The sequence below is a fragment of the Saccoglossus kowalevskii genome, chromosome 14, assembly GCF_978046115.1.
Source record: "Saccoglossus kowalevskii chromosome 14, keSacKowa6.1, whole genome shotgun sequence".
NCBI classification, from domain to species: domain Eukaryota; kingdom Metazoa; phylum Hemichordata; class Enteropneusta; family Harrimaniidae; genus Saccoglossus; species Saccoglossus kowalevskii.
In genome coordinates this window covers 15,678,640-15,700,915 of record NC_140654.1, presented here as the reverse complement: position 1 = coordinate 15,700,915, position 22,276 = coordinate 15,678,640, and the positions used below count along the sequence as shown (strand labels likewise).

Sequence of the window (22,276 nt, the reverse complement as noted above, 5' to 3'; positions counted from 1 at the left end):
TGGGAATTTGTTAACATATTTTAGTATAATGCAGTAATAATAATAATGCGACACTTCTTTCATGTCACGTAACATAAGTACACGTATATGATTCCAGTTTTGATACACCCTTGTTATATCGCTCATTCACAATGTCGAAAACGGAGTTTTTATCGTAATGTGACCGATGCAAACATGTCTGTTGTTTGAATTCATTTTGTTGCTGTGTCAAATCTTATGTCGTAGTTCTAAACCCACACTCTGGGCGTAATCTCACATATGATCTTATATTATTGACACCCATAAAGTAATAATACATGTAGTTCAATAAGGTCATATTAGCATACTACTATTTGTATACTGTGACTGTACTGTGACGGGCTAATTGTCGAGGTTTTACTAGCTATTTTGTCTAAATCCAGCCCCTGTGAGCCAAGATGTTGATAAATGACGTAACCGTTTTAGTGGCTGTCGTCACTTCCATGTTGGGTGAGTCTCCGCTGTATGGCGTTAATCCATGTTGTGTTGTGAGACTGTTACCATCGCGACAAACCGTAAACAATGAATGCTTTGGTTCAATGCAATCAACTGTCTATCGAGCTGGAAATGTGTTTTGTCGGCGACAAACCGTGGTGGTCATGACGTATGTCAAGTTCAAATAAATATATAACCCATTAGTTGACAAATTTTAGTCTGTTCACATACCGTCTATGCTCCTAGTGGACTGTCCGGGGAGGGGTAGGCTCGAGTGTTCCCACGGGAGAGTACAGCATGAACTTCCTTGTTTTTTTTTTAAAACTGGATGTATATGCCCGATTTTTGTATTACACACATTAGTTTGTTCACATAAATACCTATACACACAAGAACGTTTTAAATCTATGAAGTTTTTTTGAGAAAATGGACTTACGATCATAGTATTTGTTTTGTTTGAATTTGTGTTTGTTTGTTTGTTTCAAGTTGTACTAATTAAACACAGTTTTATTTTTAGCTATTTCAACCACGATCGTGGTAAGTAAACAATATTACGTTTCTCCCCGATTCTAACACATCAATGTCACGGTGAAGGTAACCGGATTCACTTCAGAGCAGCTCTCGTGAGAATGCCAAGATAAGATGCTTGTTTACAACAATATAATGGCTTCCGTGAATAATTGACACTTTAATATTTTGATAATTGAAAGAAACAGCAAATGTAAGCTGCGTCTCTGTACATATCGTCAAGTTATTCCACGTAGATGACCCCCGTATCCGGAGGTTATCACTGTTGTGGTTCAGTTGTACATTACTAAGTTTTTGTTTACTAGTAATACTTTTTCCACAGACTGCGTCGTGTGGGATACAAGCAATAACACCGAGAGCGCCAGCAGATCCGAGTACGGCAATCGTTGGCGGGGTGCCAGCAAATCCCCACAGCTGGCCATGGGCAGCACAACTGAAGATTCAGGACTACCATTTTTGCGGGGCAACGTTGATTCATCCGGAATGGGTGCTGACGGCAGCCCATTGCATTTCGGAAGGGTAATATATTGCTATTTTTTGTCATATAATGCAATCCTAGAACAGAGCAACAGCCTACAAAGAAATATCTACTGGCGAAGTACACTATCGTTCTGTTGCCACTTTAATTTTAAAAAACGCCCTCTTAACTGGATCTCGCGCGATCTTAGTTCCGTGCATGACAACTTAACAAAGACGACCCCTTGCCTACGATGTAAGTATGAATTATTTATGGCCGATTGAAAATAACTACACGTGTTTTCTCGGCAAATACCTCCGACATGTTTTATCATTCACAATGTTTAAGTGCTGAGTCTGTCAGCGATTTTTTGTCCGTTCGTCCGTGCGTCCGTCCGTGCACCCGTCGTCATTTCTCAAAGACGCCCGGACCGATTTTCTTCAAAGCTGATACAAAGATATGTCATAATGGGAGACATGTGCACTTCAATTTATTTTTGATTTGGTTGACCTTTGACCGATTTCATTCAATGGTGGGTTACTGATTCAATTCAAAATGGTAGACTGGTAGCCATTTTTTTACGAGTTTTCTGCCTATTTTACAGAAATTATTGTACAGATTTGGGTTAAATTTTGTACAACGGCAAGATATAAAGGGTTGAATGTTTGTTCAGTTATTTTTCGTTTTCACTGAAATTTAGCCGAATGCATGAACTGTTGTAATGTGACCTGAATACATGAACTATTATAATATGACCTGAATGCATGAACTGTTGTAATGTGACCTGAATACATGAATGTTATAATGTGACCTGAATACATGAATGTTATAATGTGACCTGAATACATGAATGTTGTAATGTGACCTGAACACATGAACTGTTATAATATGACCTGGATACATGAACTGTTGTACCGTGACCTGAATGCATGAACTATTATAATATGACCTGAATGCACGAAATGTTGTAATGTGACCTGAACACATAAACTGTTATAATGTGACCTGAACACATAAACTGTTATAATGTGACCTGAACACATAAACTGTTATAATGTGACCTGAACACATAAACTGTTGTAATGTGACCTGAACACATAAACTGTTGTAATGTGACCTGAACACATATACTGTTGTAATGTGACCTGAACACATAAACTGTTGTAATGTGACCTGAACACATAAACTGTTGTAATGTGACCTGAACACATAAACTGTTGTAATGTGACCTGAACACATAAACTGTTGTAGTGTGACCTGAACACATAAACTGTTGTAATGTGACCTGAACACATAAACTGTTGTAATGTGACCTGAACACATAAACTGTTGTAATGTGACCTGAACACATAAACTGTTGTAATGTGACCTGAACACATAAACTGTTGTAATGTGACCTGAACACATAAACTGTTATAATGTGACCTGAACACATAAACTGTTGTAATGTGACCTGAACACATAAACTGTTGTAATGTGACCTGAACACATAAACTGTTGTAATGTGACCTGAACACATAAACTGTTGTAATGTGACCTGAACACATAAACTGTTGTAATGTGACCTGAACACATAAACTGTTATAATGTGACCTGAACACGTAAACTGTTGTAATGTGACGTGAACACATAAACTGTTATAATGTGACCTGAACACATAAACTGTTATAATGTGACCTGAACACATAAACTGTTATAATGTGACCTGAACACATAAACTGTTGTAATGTGACGTGAACACATAAACAGGTGTAATGTGATCTGAACACATAAACTGTTATAATGTTACCTGAACACATAAACTGTTGTAATGTGACCTGAACACATAAACTGTTATAATGTGACCTGAACACATAAACTGTTATAATGTGACCTGAACACATAAACTGTTGTAATGTGACCTGAACACATAAACTGTTATAATGTGACCTGAACACATAAACTGTTGTAATGTGACGTGAACACATAAACTGTTGTAATGTGACCTGAACACATAAACAGGTGTAATGTGACCTGAATACATAAACTGTTGTAATGTGACCTGAATGCATGAACTGTTATAATATTACCTGAATGCACAAACTGTTGTAATGTGACGTGAACACATAAACTGTTGTAATGTGACCTGAACACATAAACAGGTGTAATGTGACCTGAATACATAAACTGTTGTAATGTGACCTGAATGCATGAACTGTTATAATATTACCTGAATGCACAAACTGTTGTAATGTGACGTGAACACATAAACTGTTGTAATGTGACCTGAACACATAAACAGGTGTAATGTGACCTGAATACATAAACTGTTATAATGTGGCCTGAATACATAAACTGTTGTAATGTGACGTGAACACATAAACTGTTGTAATGTGACCTGAACACATAAACAGGTGTAATGTGACCTGAACACATAAACTGTTGTAATGTGACGTGAACACATAAACTGTTATAATGTGAAGTGAATACAAAAACTGTTGTAATGTGACCTGAATGTATGAACTGTTATAATATTACCTGAATGCACAAACTGTTGTAATGTGACGTGAACACATAAACTGTTGTAATGTGACGTGAACACATAAACAGGTGTAATGTGACCTGAATACATAAACTGTTGTAATGTGACGTGAACACATAAACTGTTGTAATGTGACGTGAACACATAAACTGTTGTAATGTGACCTGAACACATAAACTGTTATAATGTGAAGTGAATACATAAACAGGTGTAATTTGACCTGAATACATAAATTGTTGTAATGTGACCTGAATGCCTGAACTGTTATAATATTACCTGAATGCACGAACTGTTGTAATGTGACGTGAACACATAAACTTTTGTAATGTGACCTGAACACATAAACTGCTATAATGTGACCTGAACACATAAACTGTTTTAATGTGACCTGAACACATAAACTGTTATAATGTGACCTGAACACATAAACTATTGTAATGTGACCTGAACACATAAACTGTTGTAATGTGACCTGAACAAATAAACTGTTGTAATGTGACGTGAACACATAAACTGTTATAATGTGACCTGAACACATAAACTGTTATAATGTGACCTGAACACATAAACTGTTGTAATGTGACCTGAACACATAAACTGTTGTAATGTGACCTGAACACATAAACTGTTGTAATGTGACCTGAACACATAAACTGTTATAATGTGGCCTGAACACATAAACTGTTGTAATGTGACCTGAACACATAAACTGTTATAATGTGACCTGAACACATAAACTGTTGTAATGTGACGTGAACACATACACTGTTATAATGTGACCTGAACACATAAACTGTTGTAATGTGACCTGAACACATAAACTGTTGTAATGTGACGTGAACACATAAACTGTTGTAATGTGACGTGAACACATAAACAGGTGTAATGTGACCTGAATACATAAACTGTTGTAATGTGACGTGAACACATAAACTGTTGTAATGTGACGTGAACACATAAACTGTTGTAATGTGACCTGAACACATAAACTGTTGTAATGTGAAGTGAATACCTAAACAGGTGTAATTTGACCTGAATACATAAATTGTTGTAATGTGACCTGAATGCCTGAACTCTTATAATATTACCTGAATGCACGAACTGTTGTAATGTGACGTGAACACATAAACTTTTGTAATGTGACCTCAACACATAAACTGCTATAATGTGACGTGAATACATAAACTGTTGTAATGTGACCTGAACACATAAACTGTTGTAATGTGACCTGAACACATAAACTGTTATAATGTGACCTGAACACATAAACTGTTATAATGTGACCTGAACACATAAACTGTTATAATGTGACCTGAACACATAAACTGTTGTAATGTGACCTGAACACATAAACTGTTGTAATGTGACCTGAACACACAAACTGTTGTAATGTGACCTGAACACATAAACTGTTGTAATGTGACCTGAACACATAAACTGTTATAATGTGACCTGAACACATAAACTGTTGTAATGTGACCTGAACACATAAACTGTTGTAATGTGACGTGAACACATAAACTGTTGTAATGTGACGTGAACACATAAACTGTTGTAATGTGACCTGAACACATAAACAGGTGTAATGTGACCTGAATACATAAACTGTTGTAATGTGACCTGAATGCATGAACTGTTATAATATTACCTGAATGCACAAACTGTTGTAATGTGACGTGAACACATAAACGGTTGTAATGTGACGTGAACACATAAACAGGTGTAATGTGACCTGAATACATAAACTGTTGTAATGTGACGTGAACACATAAACTGTTGTAATGTGACGTGAACACATAAACTGTTGTAATGTGACCTGAACATATAAACTGTTATAATGTGAAGTGAATACATAAACAGGTGTAATTTGACCTGAATACATAAATTGTTGTAATGTGACCTTAATGCCTGAACTGTTATAATATTACCTGAATGCCCGAACTGTTGTAATGTGACGTGAACACATAAACTGTTATAATATTACCTGAATGCACGAACTGTTGTAATGTGACGTGAACACATAAACTGTTATAATATTACCTGAATGCACGAACTGTTGTAATGTGACGTGAAAACATAAACTGTTATAATGTGACCTGAACACATAAACTGTTGTAATGTGACCTGAACACATAAACTGTTGTAATGAGACCTGAACACATAAACTGTTGTAATGTGACCTGAACACATAAACTGTTATAATGTGACCTGAACACATAAACTGTTGTAATGTGACCTGAACACATAAACTGTTGTAATGTGACCTGAACACATAAACTGTTGTAATGTGACCTGAACACATAAACTGTTATAATGTGACCTGAACACATAAACTGTTATAATGTGACCTGAATACATAAACAGGTGTAATGTGACCTGAATAAATAAACTGTTGTAAAGTGATCTGAATGCATGAACTTTTATAATATGACCTGAATGCATGAACTGTTATAATCTTACCTGAATGCACAAACTGTTGTAATGTGACGTGAACACATAAACTGTTGTAATGTGACCTGAACACATAAACAGGTGTAATGTGACCTGAATACATAAACTGTTGTAATGTGACGTGAACACATAAACTGTTATAATGTTAAGTGAATACAAAAACTGTTGTAATGTGACCTGAATGCATGATCTGTTATAATATTACCTGAATGCACAAACTGTTGTAATGTGACGTGAACACATAAACTGTTGTAATGTGACGTGAACACATAAACAGGTGTAATGTGACCTGAATACGTAAACTGTTGTAATGTGACGTGAACACATAAACTGTTGTAATGTGACGTGAACACATAAACTGTTGTAATGTGACCTGAACACATAAACTGTTATAATGTGAAGTGAATACATAAACAGGTGTAATTTGACCTGAATACATACATTGTTGTAATGTGACCTGAATGCCTGAACTCTTATAATATTACCTGAATGCACGAACTGTTTTAATGTGACGTGAACACATAAACTGTTGTAATGTGACCTGAACACATAAACTGTTGTAATGTGACGTGAAAACATAAACTGTTGTAATGTGACCTGAATGCATGAACTGTTATAATATTACCTGAATGCACAAACTGTTGTAATGTGACCTGAACACATAAACTGTTATAATGTGAAGTGAATACATAAACAGGTTTAATTTGACCTGAATACATAAATTGTTGTAATGTGACCTGAATGCCTGAACTGTTATAATATTACCTGAATGCACGAACTGTTGTAGTGTGACGTGAACACATAAACTTTTGTAATGTGACCTGAACACATAAACTGCTATAATGTGACGTGAAAACATAAACTGTTATAATGTGACCTGAACACATAAACTGTTGTAATGTAACCTGAACACATAAACTGTTGTAATGTGACCTGAACACATAAACTGTTGTAATGTGACCTGAACACATAAACTGTTATAATGTGACCTGAACACATAAACTGTTGTAATGTGACCTGAACACATAAACTGTTATAATGTGACCTGAACACATAAACTGTTGTAATGTGACCTGAACACATAAACTGTTGTAATGTGACGTGAACACATAAACTGTTGTAATGTGACCTGAACACATAAACTGTTGTAATGTGACCTGAACACATAAACTGTTATAATATTACCTGAATGCACAAACTGTTGTAATGTGACGTGAAAACATAAACTGTTGTAATGTGACCTGAACACATAAACAGGTGTAATGTGACCTGATTACATAAACTGTTGTAAAGTGATCTGAATGCATGAACGTTTATAATATGAGCTGAATGCACGAACTTTTGTAATGTGATCTGAATGCATGAACTGTTATAATGTGACCTGAATACATAAACAGGTGTAATGTGACCTGAATACATAAACTGTTGTAAAGTGATCTGAATGCACGAACTTTTATAATATGACCTGAATGCACGAACTGTTGTAATGTGACGTGAACACATAAACTGTTGTAATGTGATCTGAACACATAAACTGATATAATGTGACGTGAATACATAAACTGATATAATGTGACATGAACACATAAACTGTTATAATGTGACATGAACACATACAATGTTGTAATGTGACCTGAACACATAAACTGTTGTAATGTGATCTGAATGCATGAACTGTTATAATGTGACCTGAACACATAAACTGTTGTAATGTGACCTGAACACATAAACTGTTGTAATGTGAAGTGAATACCTAAACAGGTGTAATTTGACCTGAATACATAAATTGTTGTAATGTGACCTGAATGCCTGAACTCTTATAATATTACCTGAATGCACGAACTGTTGTAATGTGACGTGAACACATAAACTTTTGTAATGTGACCTCAACACATAAACTGCTATAATGTGACGTGAATACATAAACTGTTGTAATGTGACCTGAACACATAAACTGTTGTAATGTGACCTGAACACATAAACTGTTATAATGTGACCTGAACACATAAACTGTTATAATGTGACCTGAACACATAAACTGTTATAATGTGACCTGAACACATAAACTGTTGTAATGTGACCTGAACACATAAACTGTTGTAATGTGACCTGAACACACAAACTGTTGTAATGTGACCTGAACACATAAACTGTTGTAATGTGACCTGAACACATAAACTGTTATAATGTGACCTGAACACATAAACTGTTGTAATGTGACCTGAACACATAAACTGTTGTAATGTGACGTGAACACATAAACTGTTGTAATGTGACGTGAACACATAAACTGTTGTAATGTGACCTGAACACATAAACAGGTGTAATGTGACCTGAATACATAAACTGTTGTAATGTGACCTGAATGCATGAACTGTTATAATATTACCTGAATGCACAAACTGTTGTAATGTGACGTGAACACATAAACTGTTGTAATGTGACGTGAACACATAAACAGGTGTAATGTGACCTGAATACATAAACTGTTGTAATGTGACGTGAACACATAAACTGTTGTAATGTGACGTGAACACATAAACTGTTGTAATGTGACCTGAACATATAAACTGTTATAATGTGAAGTGAATACATAAACAGGTGTAATTTGACCTGAATACATAAATTGTTGTAATGTGACCTTAATGCCTGAACTGTTATAATATTACCTGAATGCCCGAACTGTTGTAATGTGACGTGAACACATAAACTGTTATAATATTACCTGAATGCCCGAACTGTTGTAATGTGACGTGAACACATAAACTGTTATAATATTACCTGAATGCACGAACTGTTGTAATGTGACGTGAAAACATAAACTGTTATAATGTGACCTGAACACATAAACTGTTGTAATGTGACCTGAACACATAAACTGTTGTAATGAGACCTGAACACATAAACTGTTGTAATGTGACCTGAACACATAAACTGTTATAATGTGACCTGAACACATAAACTGTTGTAATGTGACCTGAACACATAAACTGTTGTAATGTGACCTGAACACATAAACTGTTGTAATGTGACCTGAACACATAAACTGTTATAATGTGACCTGAACACATAAACTGTTATAATGTGACCTGAATACATAAACAGGTGTAATGTGACCTGAATACATAAACTGTTGTAAAGTGATCTGAATGCATGAACTTTTATAATATGACCTGAATGCATGAACTGTTATAATCTTACCTGAATGCACAAACTGTTGTAATGTGACGTGAACACATAAACTGTTGTAATGTGACCTGAACACATAAACAGGTGTAATGTGACCTGAATACATAAACTGTTGTAATGTGACGTGAACACATAAACTGTTATAATGTGAAGTGAATACAAAAACTGTTGTAATGTGACCTGAATGCATGAACTGTTATAATATTACCTGAATGCACAAACTGTTGTAATGTGACGTGAACACATAAACTGTTGTAATGTGACGTGAACACATAAACAGGTGTAATGTGACCTGAATACGTAAACTGTTGTAATGTGACGTGAACACATAAACTGTTGTAATGTGACGTGAACACATAAACTGTTGTAATGTGACCTGAACACATAAACTGTTATAATGTGAAGTGAATACATAAACAGGTGTAATTTGACCTGAATACATACATTGTTGTAATGTGACCTGAATGCCTGAACTCTTATAATATTACCTGAATGCACGAACTGTTTTAATGTGACGTGAACACATAAACTGTTGTAATGTGACCTGAACACATAAACTGTTGTAATGTGACGTGAAAACATAAACTGTTGTAATGTGACCTGAATGCATGAACTGTTATAATATTACCTGAATGCACAAACTGTTGTAATGTGACCTGAACACATAAACTGTTATAATGTGAAGTGAATACATAAACAGGTGTAATTTGACCTGAATACATAAATTGTTGTAATGTGACCTGAATGCCTGAACTGTTATAATATTACCTGAATGCACGAACTGTTGTAGTGTGACGTGAACACATAAACTTTTGTAATGTGACCTGAACACATAAACTGCTATAATGTGACGTGAAAACATAAACTGTTATAATGTGACCTGAACACATAAACTGTTGTAATGTAACCTGAACACATAAACTGTTGTAATGTGACCTGAACACATAAACTGTTGTAATGTGACCTGAACACATAAACTGTTATAATGTGACCTGAACACATAAACTGTTGTAATGTGACCTGAACACATAAACTGTTATAATGTGACCTGAACACATAAACTGTTGTAATGTGACCTGAACACATAAACTGTTGTAATGTGACGTGAACACATAAACTGTTGTAATGTGACCTGAACACATAAACTGTTGTAATGTGACCTGAACACATAAACTGTTATAATATTACCTGAATGCACAAACTGTTGTAATGTGACGTGAAAACATAAACTGTTGTAATGTGACCTGAACACATAAACAGGTGTAATGTGACCTGATTACATAAACTGTTGTAAAGTGATCTGAATGCATGAACGTTTATAATATGAGCTGAATGCACGAACTTTTGTAATGTGATCTGAATGCATGAACTGTTATAATGTGACCTGAATACATAAACAGGTGTAATGTGACCTGAATACATAAACTGTTGTAAAGTGATCTGAATGCACGAACTTTTATAATATGACCTGAATGCACGAACTGTTGTAATGTGACGTGAACACATAAACTGTTGTAATGTGATCTGAACACATAAACTGATATAATGTGACGTGAATACATAAACTGATATAATGTGACATGAACACATAAACTGTTATAATGTGACATGAACACATACAATGTTGTAATGTGACCTGAACACATAAACTGTTGTAATGTGATCTGAATGCATGAACTGTTATAATGTGACCTGAACACATAAACTGTTGTAATGTGACGTGAACACATAAACTGTTGTAATGTGACCTGAACACATAAACAGGTGTAATGTGACCTGAATACATAAACTGTTGTAAAGTGATCTGAATGCATGAACTGTTATAATATTACCTGAATGCATGAACTGTTATAATATTACTTGAATGCACAAACTGTTGTAATGTGACGTGAACACATAAACTGTTGTAATGTGACCTGAACACATAAACAGGTGTAATGTGACCTGAATACATAAACTGTTGTAAAGTGATCTGAATGCATGAACGTTTATAATATGAGCTGAATGCACGAACTTTTGTAATGTGATCTGAATGCATGAACTGTTATAATGTGACCTGAATACATAAACATGTGTAATGTGACCTGAATACATAAACTGTTGTAAAGTGATCTGAATGCACGAACTTTTATAATATGACCTGAATGCACGAACTGTTGTAATGTGACGTGAACACATAAAATGTTGTAATGTGATCTGAACACATAAACTGATATAATGTGACGTGAATACATAAACTGATATAATGTGACATGAACACATAAACTGTTATAATGTGACATGAACACATACAATGTTGTAATGTGACCTGAACACATAAACTGTTGTAATGTGACCTGAACACATAAACTGTTGTAATGTGACCTAAACACATAAACTGTTGTAATGTGACCTGAATACATAAACTGTTGTAATGTGACCTGAACACATAAACTGTTATAATGTGACCTGAACACATAAACTGTTGTAATGTGACCTGAATACATAAACTGTTGTAATGCGACCTGAATACATAAACTGTTATAATGTGACATGAACACATACAATGTTGTAATGTGACCTGAACACATAAACTGTTGTAATGTGACCTGAACACATAAACTGTTGTAATGTGACCTAAACACATAAACTGTTGTAATGTGACCTAAACACATAAACTGTTATAATGTGACGTTAACACATAAACAGGTGTAATGTGACCTGAATACATGAATGTTGTAATGTGACCTGAATACATGAACTGTTATAATATGACCTGAATACATGAATGTTGTAATGTTACCTGAATACATGAACTGTTATAATATGATCTGGATACATGAACTGTTGTAATATGACCTGAACACATGAACTGTTGTAATGTGACCTGAATACATTATTACTATCATATCAAAAAAAGCAAATAGTTTTAATTACCAAAGAATTAGTATTACCGTAAATCAAATAAGAGTTTTAATGATGCACTGTCATACTTTTCAAGTAAACAAGGCAAATATGTTATGAATAAGACAGTTTGCAAATTTAGACATATTAAATTTTGTGTCAAATATATGTACCAGGTAGATGCAATACATTGTATTGTATTTGTATTTGTATCTGTATTTGTATTTATTTACACCAGATAATATAAATAAATTTGTATAATATAAAATTACATTATTCATATGTAAAAAGAAACAAATGTAGGTAGCAAATGTTTTTGAGCACGGTTTATTATGATGTAGTTAGTTTTGTTTGCCTAACACCAGTCTACACATGTATCATCAGCAAACAAATCGAAGGCATTAGTACAGGTATTAATATCATTAATATAAAGTAGGAATAACAATGAACCGAGAACTGACCCTTGGGAAATCCCAAACTTAATTTGTCTTAGAGATGACGTAGTGTCGTGTACATTGACTTATTGGTACCGACTATCTAAATAACTTTGAAACCACTAACCTCATGTTTGCGAAGCAAAATAGCATGGTCTATGATATCAAATGCTTTTTTTAAGTCAACGAAGATGCCAAATGTGACTTAACCTTCGTCCATATTTTCCATAATGTCTGAAACAAGATCAGCAAGTGCAAGTTGATTGGATTCTATAATTTTGCTAATGACGGGTGAGAGTGAGATAGGTCTATAATTACTGACTTCAAGAGGGGACCCTTTTTTTTATAAATTGGGGGTAATTTCGGCTTCTTTAAGTGTATCTGGAATATGCCTGTGGTGAGGGAGAGGTTTATTATGTAAGCCAGAGAACTACAATTATTATTATGGGCTACGTTAACAATAAACCTGGGATGTATTCTGGGCCCATTGTTTTGTTTGGGTCAAGATTTGCAATTTGTTTTAAAACGTCAATTTCAGGTTGAAAAAAAATGAATTGCTTAGATTCTCAGCAGAAAGGTAATTGGTAAAATGTTTTGATAATTGGATTTGGGAAGCAAGAATAGGGCCGATATTGTTGAAAAAATCATTAAACGATATTTTCAGACAACACTGTAACATCCTAATTGCGATTTAATTTCTTAATAAATGTAGCTCTATTATTATTTAATATACTATTGATTATTTGCCTGGTTTTATTAGTATTGTCAATGGCAGATTAGAATCTTGCAATATAATAATCTCGTTTTGCCTTTTTTAGGAGTTTTGTCAGAAAATTTTCTTTTTTGTTATGTTTATTTCAGATTTCTACATTGTTGGGTATTTTTTGGGGGGGGGGGCATAATCCATTTTTTGTTTTTGTTGCGGAAACGAGGCCTCTAGATAGCCAAGGTTCTCGAAAAGGGTAACATTTGCTACGACATATTTTAACTGGACCATGCTTTAATTATACATTACAAAACAATTCATAACATATTTTGAGGGCCTGATTGGGATCATTACAATCAAAAACTGGCTGACGACAAATAGAATTTCAATCAGAAATAGAGAGATTTGGATTATACGAAGAGAAATCACACTTGTAAAATGTTGCGTTTTGACTTAAGTTGTGTGAAAGATTTCTAACAATGTAAAATATAGGAAGGTGGTCAGTAATATGAGTCAGTAATATAAGCACCACATTCAACATAATAGTCGGTGATGTTGGTGATCACGCGATCAATGACAGTCCTGGTATTTGGAGTATCTCCGGTTGGGGCATTATTCAAAAAGTATAGCTGTTTAAAAGTGTAACATATGCAGAGTTTCTTAGGGGGGCGTCCAAAATGATATCAATCTTGAGATCACCCAGAATAATACATTTCTTATTTGAAGTGGTCATAACTATTAATGAATGAGGGGTGTGGGTTTCCTATAAATGACTGCAATTACAATATTCTTTTTATCAAGGGTTGTTTCAACAAAGATAGATTCACAATGGGTGATTTGTAATTGGTTGAAGCTAGTAAATGATAGTGAGTTATGTAAATACACCACCACCTTGGGAATGTTGACGACTAGAGGTGATAAGTTGGTATTCTGGAATAGTATATAGAGAACAATTAGACTTATGTAACCAGGTCTCGGACAGGGCTATAATGGGGAAAGGGGAGAGGGAGATAAAATCATCAAAATGTTTAGAAAGAGATCTAATATTTAAATGGAAAACTGAAAAAAAGATTGTTTTTTAAGTGTCTACCTGTATTAAATTGTTCCAGTGAATATTCTTTGCAGTTATATTTAGTGGGTTGAATGTCAGTTGTTTCCGTCATGGAGTATGTACATAGGGAATAATAATAATAATAATAATATTAATGTTTACCTAAACAATCTTGTTGATGTCCTCATATCTTTCTATATACATATGATGCTTTTTATACTTTTCTTGCACAAATTCAACCACTATTTGTCCAGATGAATCTGTATTCGTTGGTTTTACATTTCTGATTACGTTGCGTCAAGTTTACATTGATGTAAATGCGGGTACTATCCCCTGTTACAATATCCCGTGTTGTTTTACATTTGAGGTACTTTTTGACCAAATACAGTCTATTTCTAACAGTGCGTCTTGTAAACTTGACAATAATAGTTGCCGGTTGATTTCCACCACTATTTTTCCTTACGGGTAAACGATGCGATATCTCAATATCAGCCTCCGCTGCAACTTTCACAAATAGATCGTCCGTATTTTCACCGACTTCTTCCGTTACACCAGATATTTCAATATTATTTCTGCGTGAATATTGTTGCAAGTCATTTATTTCATCCCTTGTTTCTGTCAACTTTTTCCTAAGGTCTTAATTTTCAGCTTTGAATTGTACGATCTGTTCTGTGAAGTTGTCAAAGCAATCACTCACATATGTGACAGATGGTTGTAATTCAAGTAATTTAATTTCCATGTCAGTTAGTTTATCTACCTTTGATATCAGTTCAGCTAAGGTTGCTTGAATCTTGTTGTCTTCTTTTGAAGTTCCATTGTCTGTACGGTGGTCGGCCATTTTCGTTGACCTTGGCGCGGATGGAAAGCAAACAAGCTGACAGTTTTTACATAGATGTAAATCACCTTGGCACAGCTTAGCTCTTGCTTGTCCACAGTACTGGCACTTCATCCTTAGAAGCAAATAAATATTGGTAGTTTTTAAGGTGAAAACTAGAAAAGTAAATAAATATTACCACCACACCCCGTCTTAGGTCTTCAGAACGAAGTGAACACTACCAACTTTCTGGGGATGTTGGTGTATGGTGCAGAAAAAATACTCTGAAGATCAGATACTCAATTAAGAAGTATTGTACAGGCAATTCATTCACAGTTAAGACTCCTTTGAAGAATCTGGTTTCATCAGCTCGTGTACCAGAAAGTACCACGGTCGACCTCTTTCACTTTGCAGAAAAAGGTCAGAAGCGTTTAAAGAGTTTATTCATGACGGATTGCTGCCATCATCAATGATCTCGGTTTAGGATCCAATGAAGAAGCTAAAGCTGAAAACTTTCTCAAACTTGAGAAAGAAAACTAAAGTTCAGTTAGGTGACAAGCTGCGCGAGGAGCGTCAACTACTTGGTTGATTTCTCATCATCCAAATAAGCAGACCTGAGCTGTTGCCTAAGTTAGAGGAAACAATTGATGAGCATGGGATGTCAGTCATTCCACGCTACCTTTATGCTGTTCCCACTGTATCTGCACAGATAAGACGAGTCTGATGCATGCCATTGAAGATGCTGAAGTTCAACATGTTCAATTTGACCCTTTCGTTGATATGGTGCCAAAAGATCACCTGCCTAGAGTTATTTTTGTTGATGCAATGGCTTTACTACAGAGCATGAAGAAAACACGAGCCATGAAGATCTTTCTGATCTTGAAGAGGTTTTTATAAAGCTTATTGAGTGGATGAAGGTTGGCTACAATGAGGGTCGAGTGGTCTTTGGCCTCTATGATGACCAATCTTTAAAGAATATGACACGACAGAAAAGAACAACAACATCCACAGAATTTTTGATCCATCCAGAAATAAAGCTCACCATGTCTACCAAGGAGCAAGAGTATTTGCTCAGGATTTGCTAGGACACTTAGCGACAATACATTCAAGCTAGTTGTTGTTTATGAAACAAACAAGAAAGGTCAGGACTTTGAAGAGAACCATTCGCATGAAGAGGCAGATACTCTGATTCCCCATCAAGTTTTGGTTTCAATAAGTGAGAGTGTTCCGCGAGAAGTGTGTGTTTGGTCACATGACACAGATGATTGGTTTGGCCTTACGTGGTTACCTAGGAGCTCAAACTCGTCTGAAGTTCTTAACTAGTAATGGCATGAATTACAGAGAAATTGATGTAGCTGAATAGCTGACTGAGGTGGGAAATGTGTAGGAATCTCCAAAAAGACCTAGATGGTGCTGTCACAAGGCGGAGTCAAGTGTGTCTACCAAACAAGACTGCCCTTGTGTTGTGGGTTCTTTTCCCCACTGCTTTTTTTAGCATTAATTGTGACTCGTATATTTGTATACAACCAACAAGCAATAACTGGTGACCCTGGTGTAGTTAGTGTGAACATACAACAGACACAATTATATACTAGCAGTTAACGGTTTATTAAGTATAACGGGAACAGATTAAAGGTCAATATTAATTAAGTCACACCGCACAAGGCTCAAATCACAGCAAGTCGAACTAGAGCCAAGTGCGCGTTAATCAATTCTCAACGAGTTAGAGCCTGTACAGTAGCATGGAGCTTACATACACGTGTCAACAATGTACGAATGAATCGTTTAAACTGACACCGTTCCAATCATTAAATATTGCCAAATACACTAAATACTGTCCAGTTCTTCTTTTTAAACAAAATGCTTGGAGTTTAGAAGATGGCAGTTAGGCTGCTGTAAAGTCTCTCAGCCTACCTGCCCCTCAAGATGTTATTGAGCTGTGGGTGTGCAACTGGGTGCAAAGGAACAAGATGCAGTTGCTATAAGAATGGTCTTCCTTGTACTCCGCTCTGCAAATGCTATGTCATGGACTGTGCAAATGTGATCAGCAATGAAGTGCATGAGGGTAATCAGTAGTTGATCATGATATATATTCTGCTTTAACATAATACTTGTGTGATGTCTGCGTTTTAATGTAAAGCAATTTTATGTTTATCCATTTACTACCAAAGGTCTTATGTGACACCAGATATAATCATATGAACATTATATAGTTACTGTATTTTCTTAACTAGAAGTCAGTGATAGTTAGGTTTTATTCCAATGTGTCATCTTTAGCTACTAATGTTACCAGTTTGAAATTATAATACTGTATGTCCATTCATGTAATTTATAATGACTTTGACATTGTTTAATACTTTAAAGCCAGTGATGGCCACTTAAAAAACTTAGTTTCTTGCTAGTATGTCATTTTGTATGTTTTACATATTTAGTCAAAATAGAACTAACTGTGCATAAGTTTGAAAGTACGTGCGTAGTAATAATATAACTATAACTTTTGCTAATGAACTAATTTATGTGACTGGAACATCAGTTATAAATTGAAGTCAGTGGCAGGTGCTTCTGATCATGTTGAAAGTATCATAAATGCAATCAGCATCATCAAAAAACCCTAAAATTACCCCAAGATCATGAAAATAGGTTTAATATTAGTTAAGTCTTGGGGACCTGGCCGAGAAGGTGCGCAATTAAATGCCACTCCCTAGAGGGGGGTTAACAAGTTTGAACCCCATCATTTTCTGATAATTTGTTCAAAAAAAGTCCAATAAAACAAAAAAATCAATTTTAGCACAAAAAACCTATGGAAGTTGTTTTCTTGACACTCCGTACCACACTAATGTCATTAACAGTTTCTCGGGCATGCCTTTACCAATTTCATTCAAACTTGGCCTTTACACCCGTTTCATGCACATTTGTAGTTAAATACTAAATACTGTCCCAATATTTAAACATAATTTGACTATGAAACATGATCACCGAAAACATGATGGGGACTATGGAATTGACAATGACTTGTTTATTTTAAATTATATTCGAAAATTGCAAAGAACTTGAATTTGAAAGTGTGTTTACCGCTATTCAACGTGAACGCGGCCACATACATTTATCAACGCTGGATTATCAGCATGCAAAAAGAAAGTACGAATACTAAATATAAATTTGCACAATGAGTTGAGACAGATAATGCCTCTTTAATATGGGTAACTAATCACGATGAACGGAAGGAATTAAGGCAAAGTAATATTTGTACAGTTTATGCTATATCGATTTTATTGTTTACCTTCTCCTGACAGGTATTCTTCTGAAATTCAAGTTCATCTAGGTTCTCATTGGATGAACGAAATCGATTTTGGAAAAGAACAACAGATTGGAGTCGGTTCCGTTGTTCAGCACGAATTTTACGACAGCACAACACTTGAAAACGACATAGCGATGTTGAAGTTAGCAGAACCTGCCACCTCAACAGATTATGTAAATATTGCTTGTCTGCCCGATTCTACGACCTACTACAACCCTGGCACTGAGGGCGTTGTTGTTGGGTGGGGTGAAGACAACGGTATGTAATTAATTATGACGAAACGTGAAACAGACAAATTCAAACAGACCATATATAACACGTAGATATACCCACTATTATTCTTTGTTTTGTTTTTTATTTAAGGCACTTCAGTTGACAATACCGTACTCAACCAAGTGGTTGTTCCGGTGATTGATGTGGATATATGCAACAACACCCAGACGATGAATGGAACCATAGAGGATGGCATGTTTTGTGCCGGATATGCAGAAGGTGGTAAAGACTCGTGCCAGGTGAGCATAGGTTAGGATAAAGCGCCACCGTCAGTCATGTTGAGTCTCATGCAATGTATACGCATGCCTATAACGCAATTGTTAACACACAATTCGAGCGCTGTAACATAACTTTTTCACCCTTTGTATTTCACTGTGTATTTTCTAGTGTCTTTGGTTAAGTACTGATCTGACTCAATTCGTATTCGTTACAGGGCGATAGCGGCGGACCATACCAAGTTCTACGCGGGGACGGTGCATGGGAGTTATACGGAGTAGTAAGTTGGGGTTTTGGGTGCGCTGAACCCAACAGCCCGGGAGTCTACACTCATGTCCCAACCTACATAGATTGGATCTATGAAAATATAGCTGCAAGCAGCAATGTAAATGTTCCAAGTTTGTTGATGTTGTCAGTAATGATAGTTTGGCAGTTTTGGTGATTTTCAATTAGTATGCTAACATTATTGTGTAACATGTTTGTGATGAAATGTGATTTTCAATGAGAAACATTGCGCTAAATTAGCATCGGGTGTGTTCAAGCATGCAAAGCATGATGGGGTTTTATACATTAGATTTGGAGTTTGGTATTAACTTTAACAAATCACATAATTGGATACATCTTGGCTTATACTAACCTATAACAAATTACTCTGTTATTCCAATCACTGTTTAAGTACTAGTACTGAATTAACAAATCTTATTAAATATTTGAATAATCACCATCTTTGATATATATTTGATGTGTACGAATTGTTTTTTTAACAACTAGTTGATAGTGCATATTGTGGAAATGTGCTAAAATTGTTCTTACTTTAAATTGTGTATTCATTCGGAAAGGCATGAACATTACAATAGTTCAAGCATTCAGATCACATTACAACAGTTCATGCATGCAGCTAAATTTCGATGAAAACGAATAATATCTAAACACAACAAAAGCTTTACCGTAACAAATGAACTTAAATTTCCTCGAAGACAAGGCATATGCACGGGGAGATCACTTGTAGTATTTATATGGGGATAAATTCACAAAACCCACCTATTTAAAAAAATATTTCATAAAAATAAAACACACCTAGATACTAAATTTCAAGAAAAACATCCCCTTATTACATGTAGACTAGTTCATAATAATGATACAATGGATCAATCATTGCCATATATCACACATTATATCACCAGGGCCTAAATATGACCCTTTCGATACTCAATAACGTCTATAATGAATAAATGGCAAAAATTTATGAGATTTTGCTAAAAACTATTAAAAACAAGTCGTTGTTAATTAATGACATGTTTCTCTTTCAGGTTTTAGTCACTGTATCAATTATAAACAGTACAATCAATGTGCATAGGTATCAATGATATTCCTATGTCTTGTCTTTTTTACTCCCGTGTGCGTGTGCAAAACACACTATGGGAGTCTTTGTGGTTAGTGCATTTGTGTGTATGTCTGTTCGTGTGTGCGTGTCTGTTTCACTGATATCCCAAAAACCAGATACTAAAAAAACATAAATACTATGAGATAATACTCATATCTGAGTATTTTTTGGTTGAAATTGTGTGAAATTAATGTTCTAATTTGCATAATAATCATTCAATTTTAAGCATTTTTAATTAAACCAATTTTAAACCATTTTTAATTTTTAACCATTTAACAGATTTCACCGAGACTTGAAACATACATGCTCTAGGATAATGCGCAGACAATGTGCAGTTATGCATTGATTGAAAGACGAACCCCATGTTGTTTGGGCACTATAATTAGCAATCTTTCGTTCCAATTTGAAAATGCCTACTTCTTTTCATTAGCGTATGAGCAGTCCAAAATATTTGGTAGAAATATCCTCCGAAAACTCAATACATATTACTATTTGCAACATTGCAAAATTATTTCTCCACTTGACTGTGTTATTTAGTTTGCTGGAAGGTGTTATTTTTTGTCTTTCTCTATTATTTTCTTGCCGATTCGTTGATGATTTGACCGAGACATACCTAGACTTATATAGCAGATGGTTTCTCTTCCTATTCACCTGGATGCAGTGATACAAAGTATGATGCAGTGGAAGCATTCATTGCTACAAGTGCTCCATTGAAAGCTTTGATGAAGGAGTTCGATTACCTTCAGGCGTAATTACAAGAAGATGGTTGAAGTGCTTCTTAACTTTATATCATTCCTGAGAGAAGGAAATTGAAAGCTGCATTTGGAGACCTTTGCGGCAATGTTACCATGGATGGTAATATATGATCATCATAATTATGGAAAGTGAGGTGCTGTGTATTTTAGCTGACATGTACAACCTGGAGAAGAATGCCCCAGAAGTTTACAAGGAGTTTCAGTTAATTTTTTTGGAATACCCCTTGAAGGTAACTAAAATTTGGTACTTATATACAACAAAAACATAATATCGCTGGATGTATTGAACTTATTTTGAATGGTGCTAAAGTGTATGTTGTGTATGTAACGGAAACAATCATCTTTGTCTATTTTGCTTTGGTATTCTGATTTTCTTTATATTTACGAAAACAATTTATGCAATTTCCGTATATAATTAATATACAAATGTACATGAAGTAAGGCCTGCTTATCGCAATTGACAGGGGCACACACAGAACTCACACTGGACAGGGAGTTCTTTCACTGCTCGTATAGGGTAGACAAGACAATAGTACTGGAAATGAAAAACACATACAGCAAAATATCGAGTTAAAGCTCCTGGCTTTAATACATCTCAAAATAATTGCAAGAAATAAAGCACAGAAAGTACAATGAATAACATCACTAAAATAGGGGATTGCTTAGGGAAGTGTGCATTGGTGATAACTCACAGGTCCAGGATGTATTATTGAACGACAGTCAATGACTTCTGCAACACAACAACGGCGAAATACAGGAGTCTTGCTTGCAGAGGAACGCTGTTATTCTGAAAGGCACCGCTGAAAGCAGGAGATCGCAGAGCAGTTCATACAAGTCTCACAGAATGATGGTTGTAGCCTGTA

The 22,276-nt window shown here is 35.2% G+C and overlaps 1 protein-coding gene across 1 annotated transcript; it reads left to right on the top strand.

Moving 5' to 3' along the window:
* The first annotated feature begins 416 nt into the window (after positions 1-416).
* On the top strand, positions 417-19,796 carry LOC102807251 (trypsin-2-like). Its single transcript, XM_078006093.1, has 5 exons — positions 417-533; positions 1,304-1,500; positions 18,781-19,043; positions 19,149-19,297; positions 19,492-19,796. The coding sequence occupies exons 1-5, from the start codon at positions 417-419 to the stop codon at positions 19,714-19,716; spliced, it is 951 nt and encodes a 316-aa protein (XP_077862219.1). The 3' UTR covers positions 19,717-19,796.
* The last annotated feature ends 2,480 nt before the right edge of the window (positions 19,797-22,276 follow it).

Bases quoted from the DNA above. Each gene is read 5' to 3' on its own strand.
- LOC102807251 (XM_078006093.1), top strand. From the start codon at position 417: ATGTTGATAAATGACGTAACCGTTTTAGTGGCTGTCGTCACTTCCATG. The intron at 534-1,303 runs GTAAACAATGAA...CTTTTTCCACAG, and splicing joins TGTTACCATCGCGACAAACC to ACTGCGTCGTGTGGGATACA. The intron at 19,298-19,491 runs GTGAGCATAGGT...TATTCGTTACAG, and splicing joins GTGGTAAAGACTCGTGCCAG to GGCGATAGCGGCGGACCATA.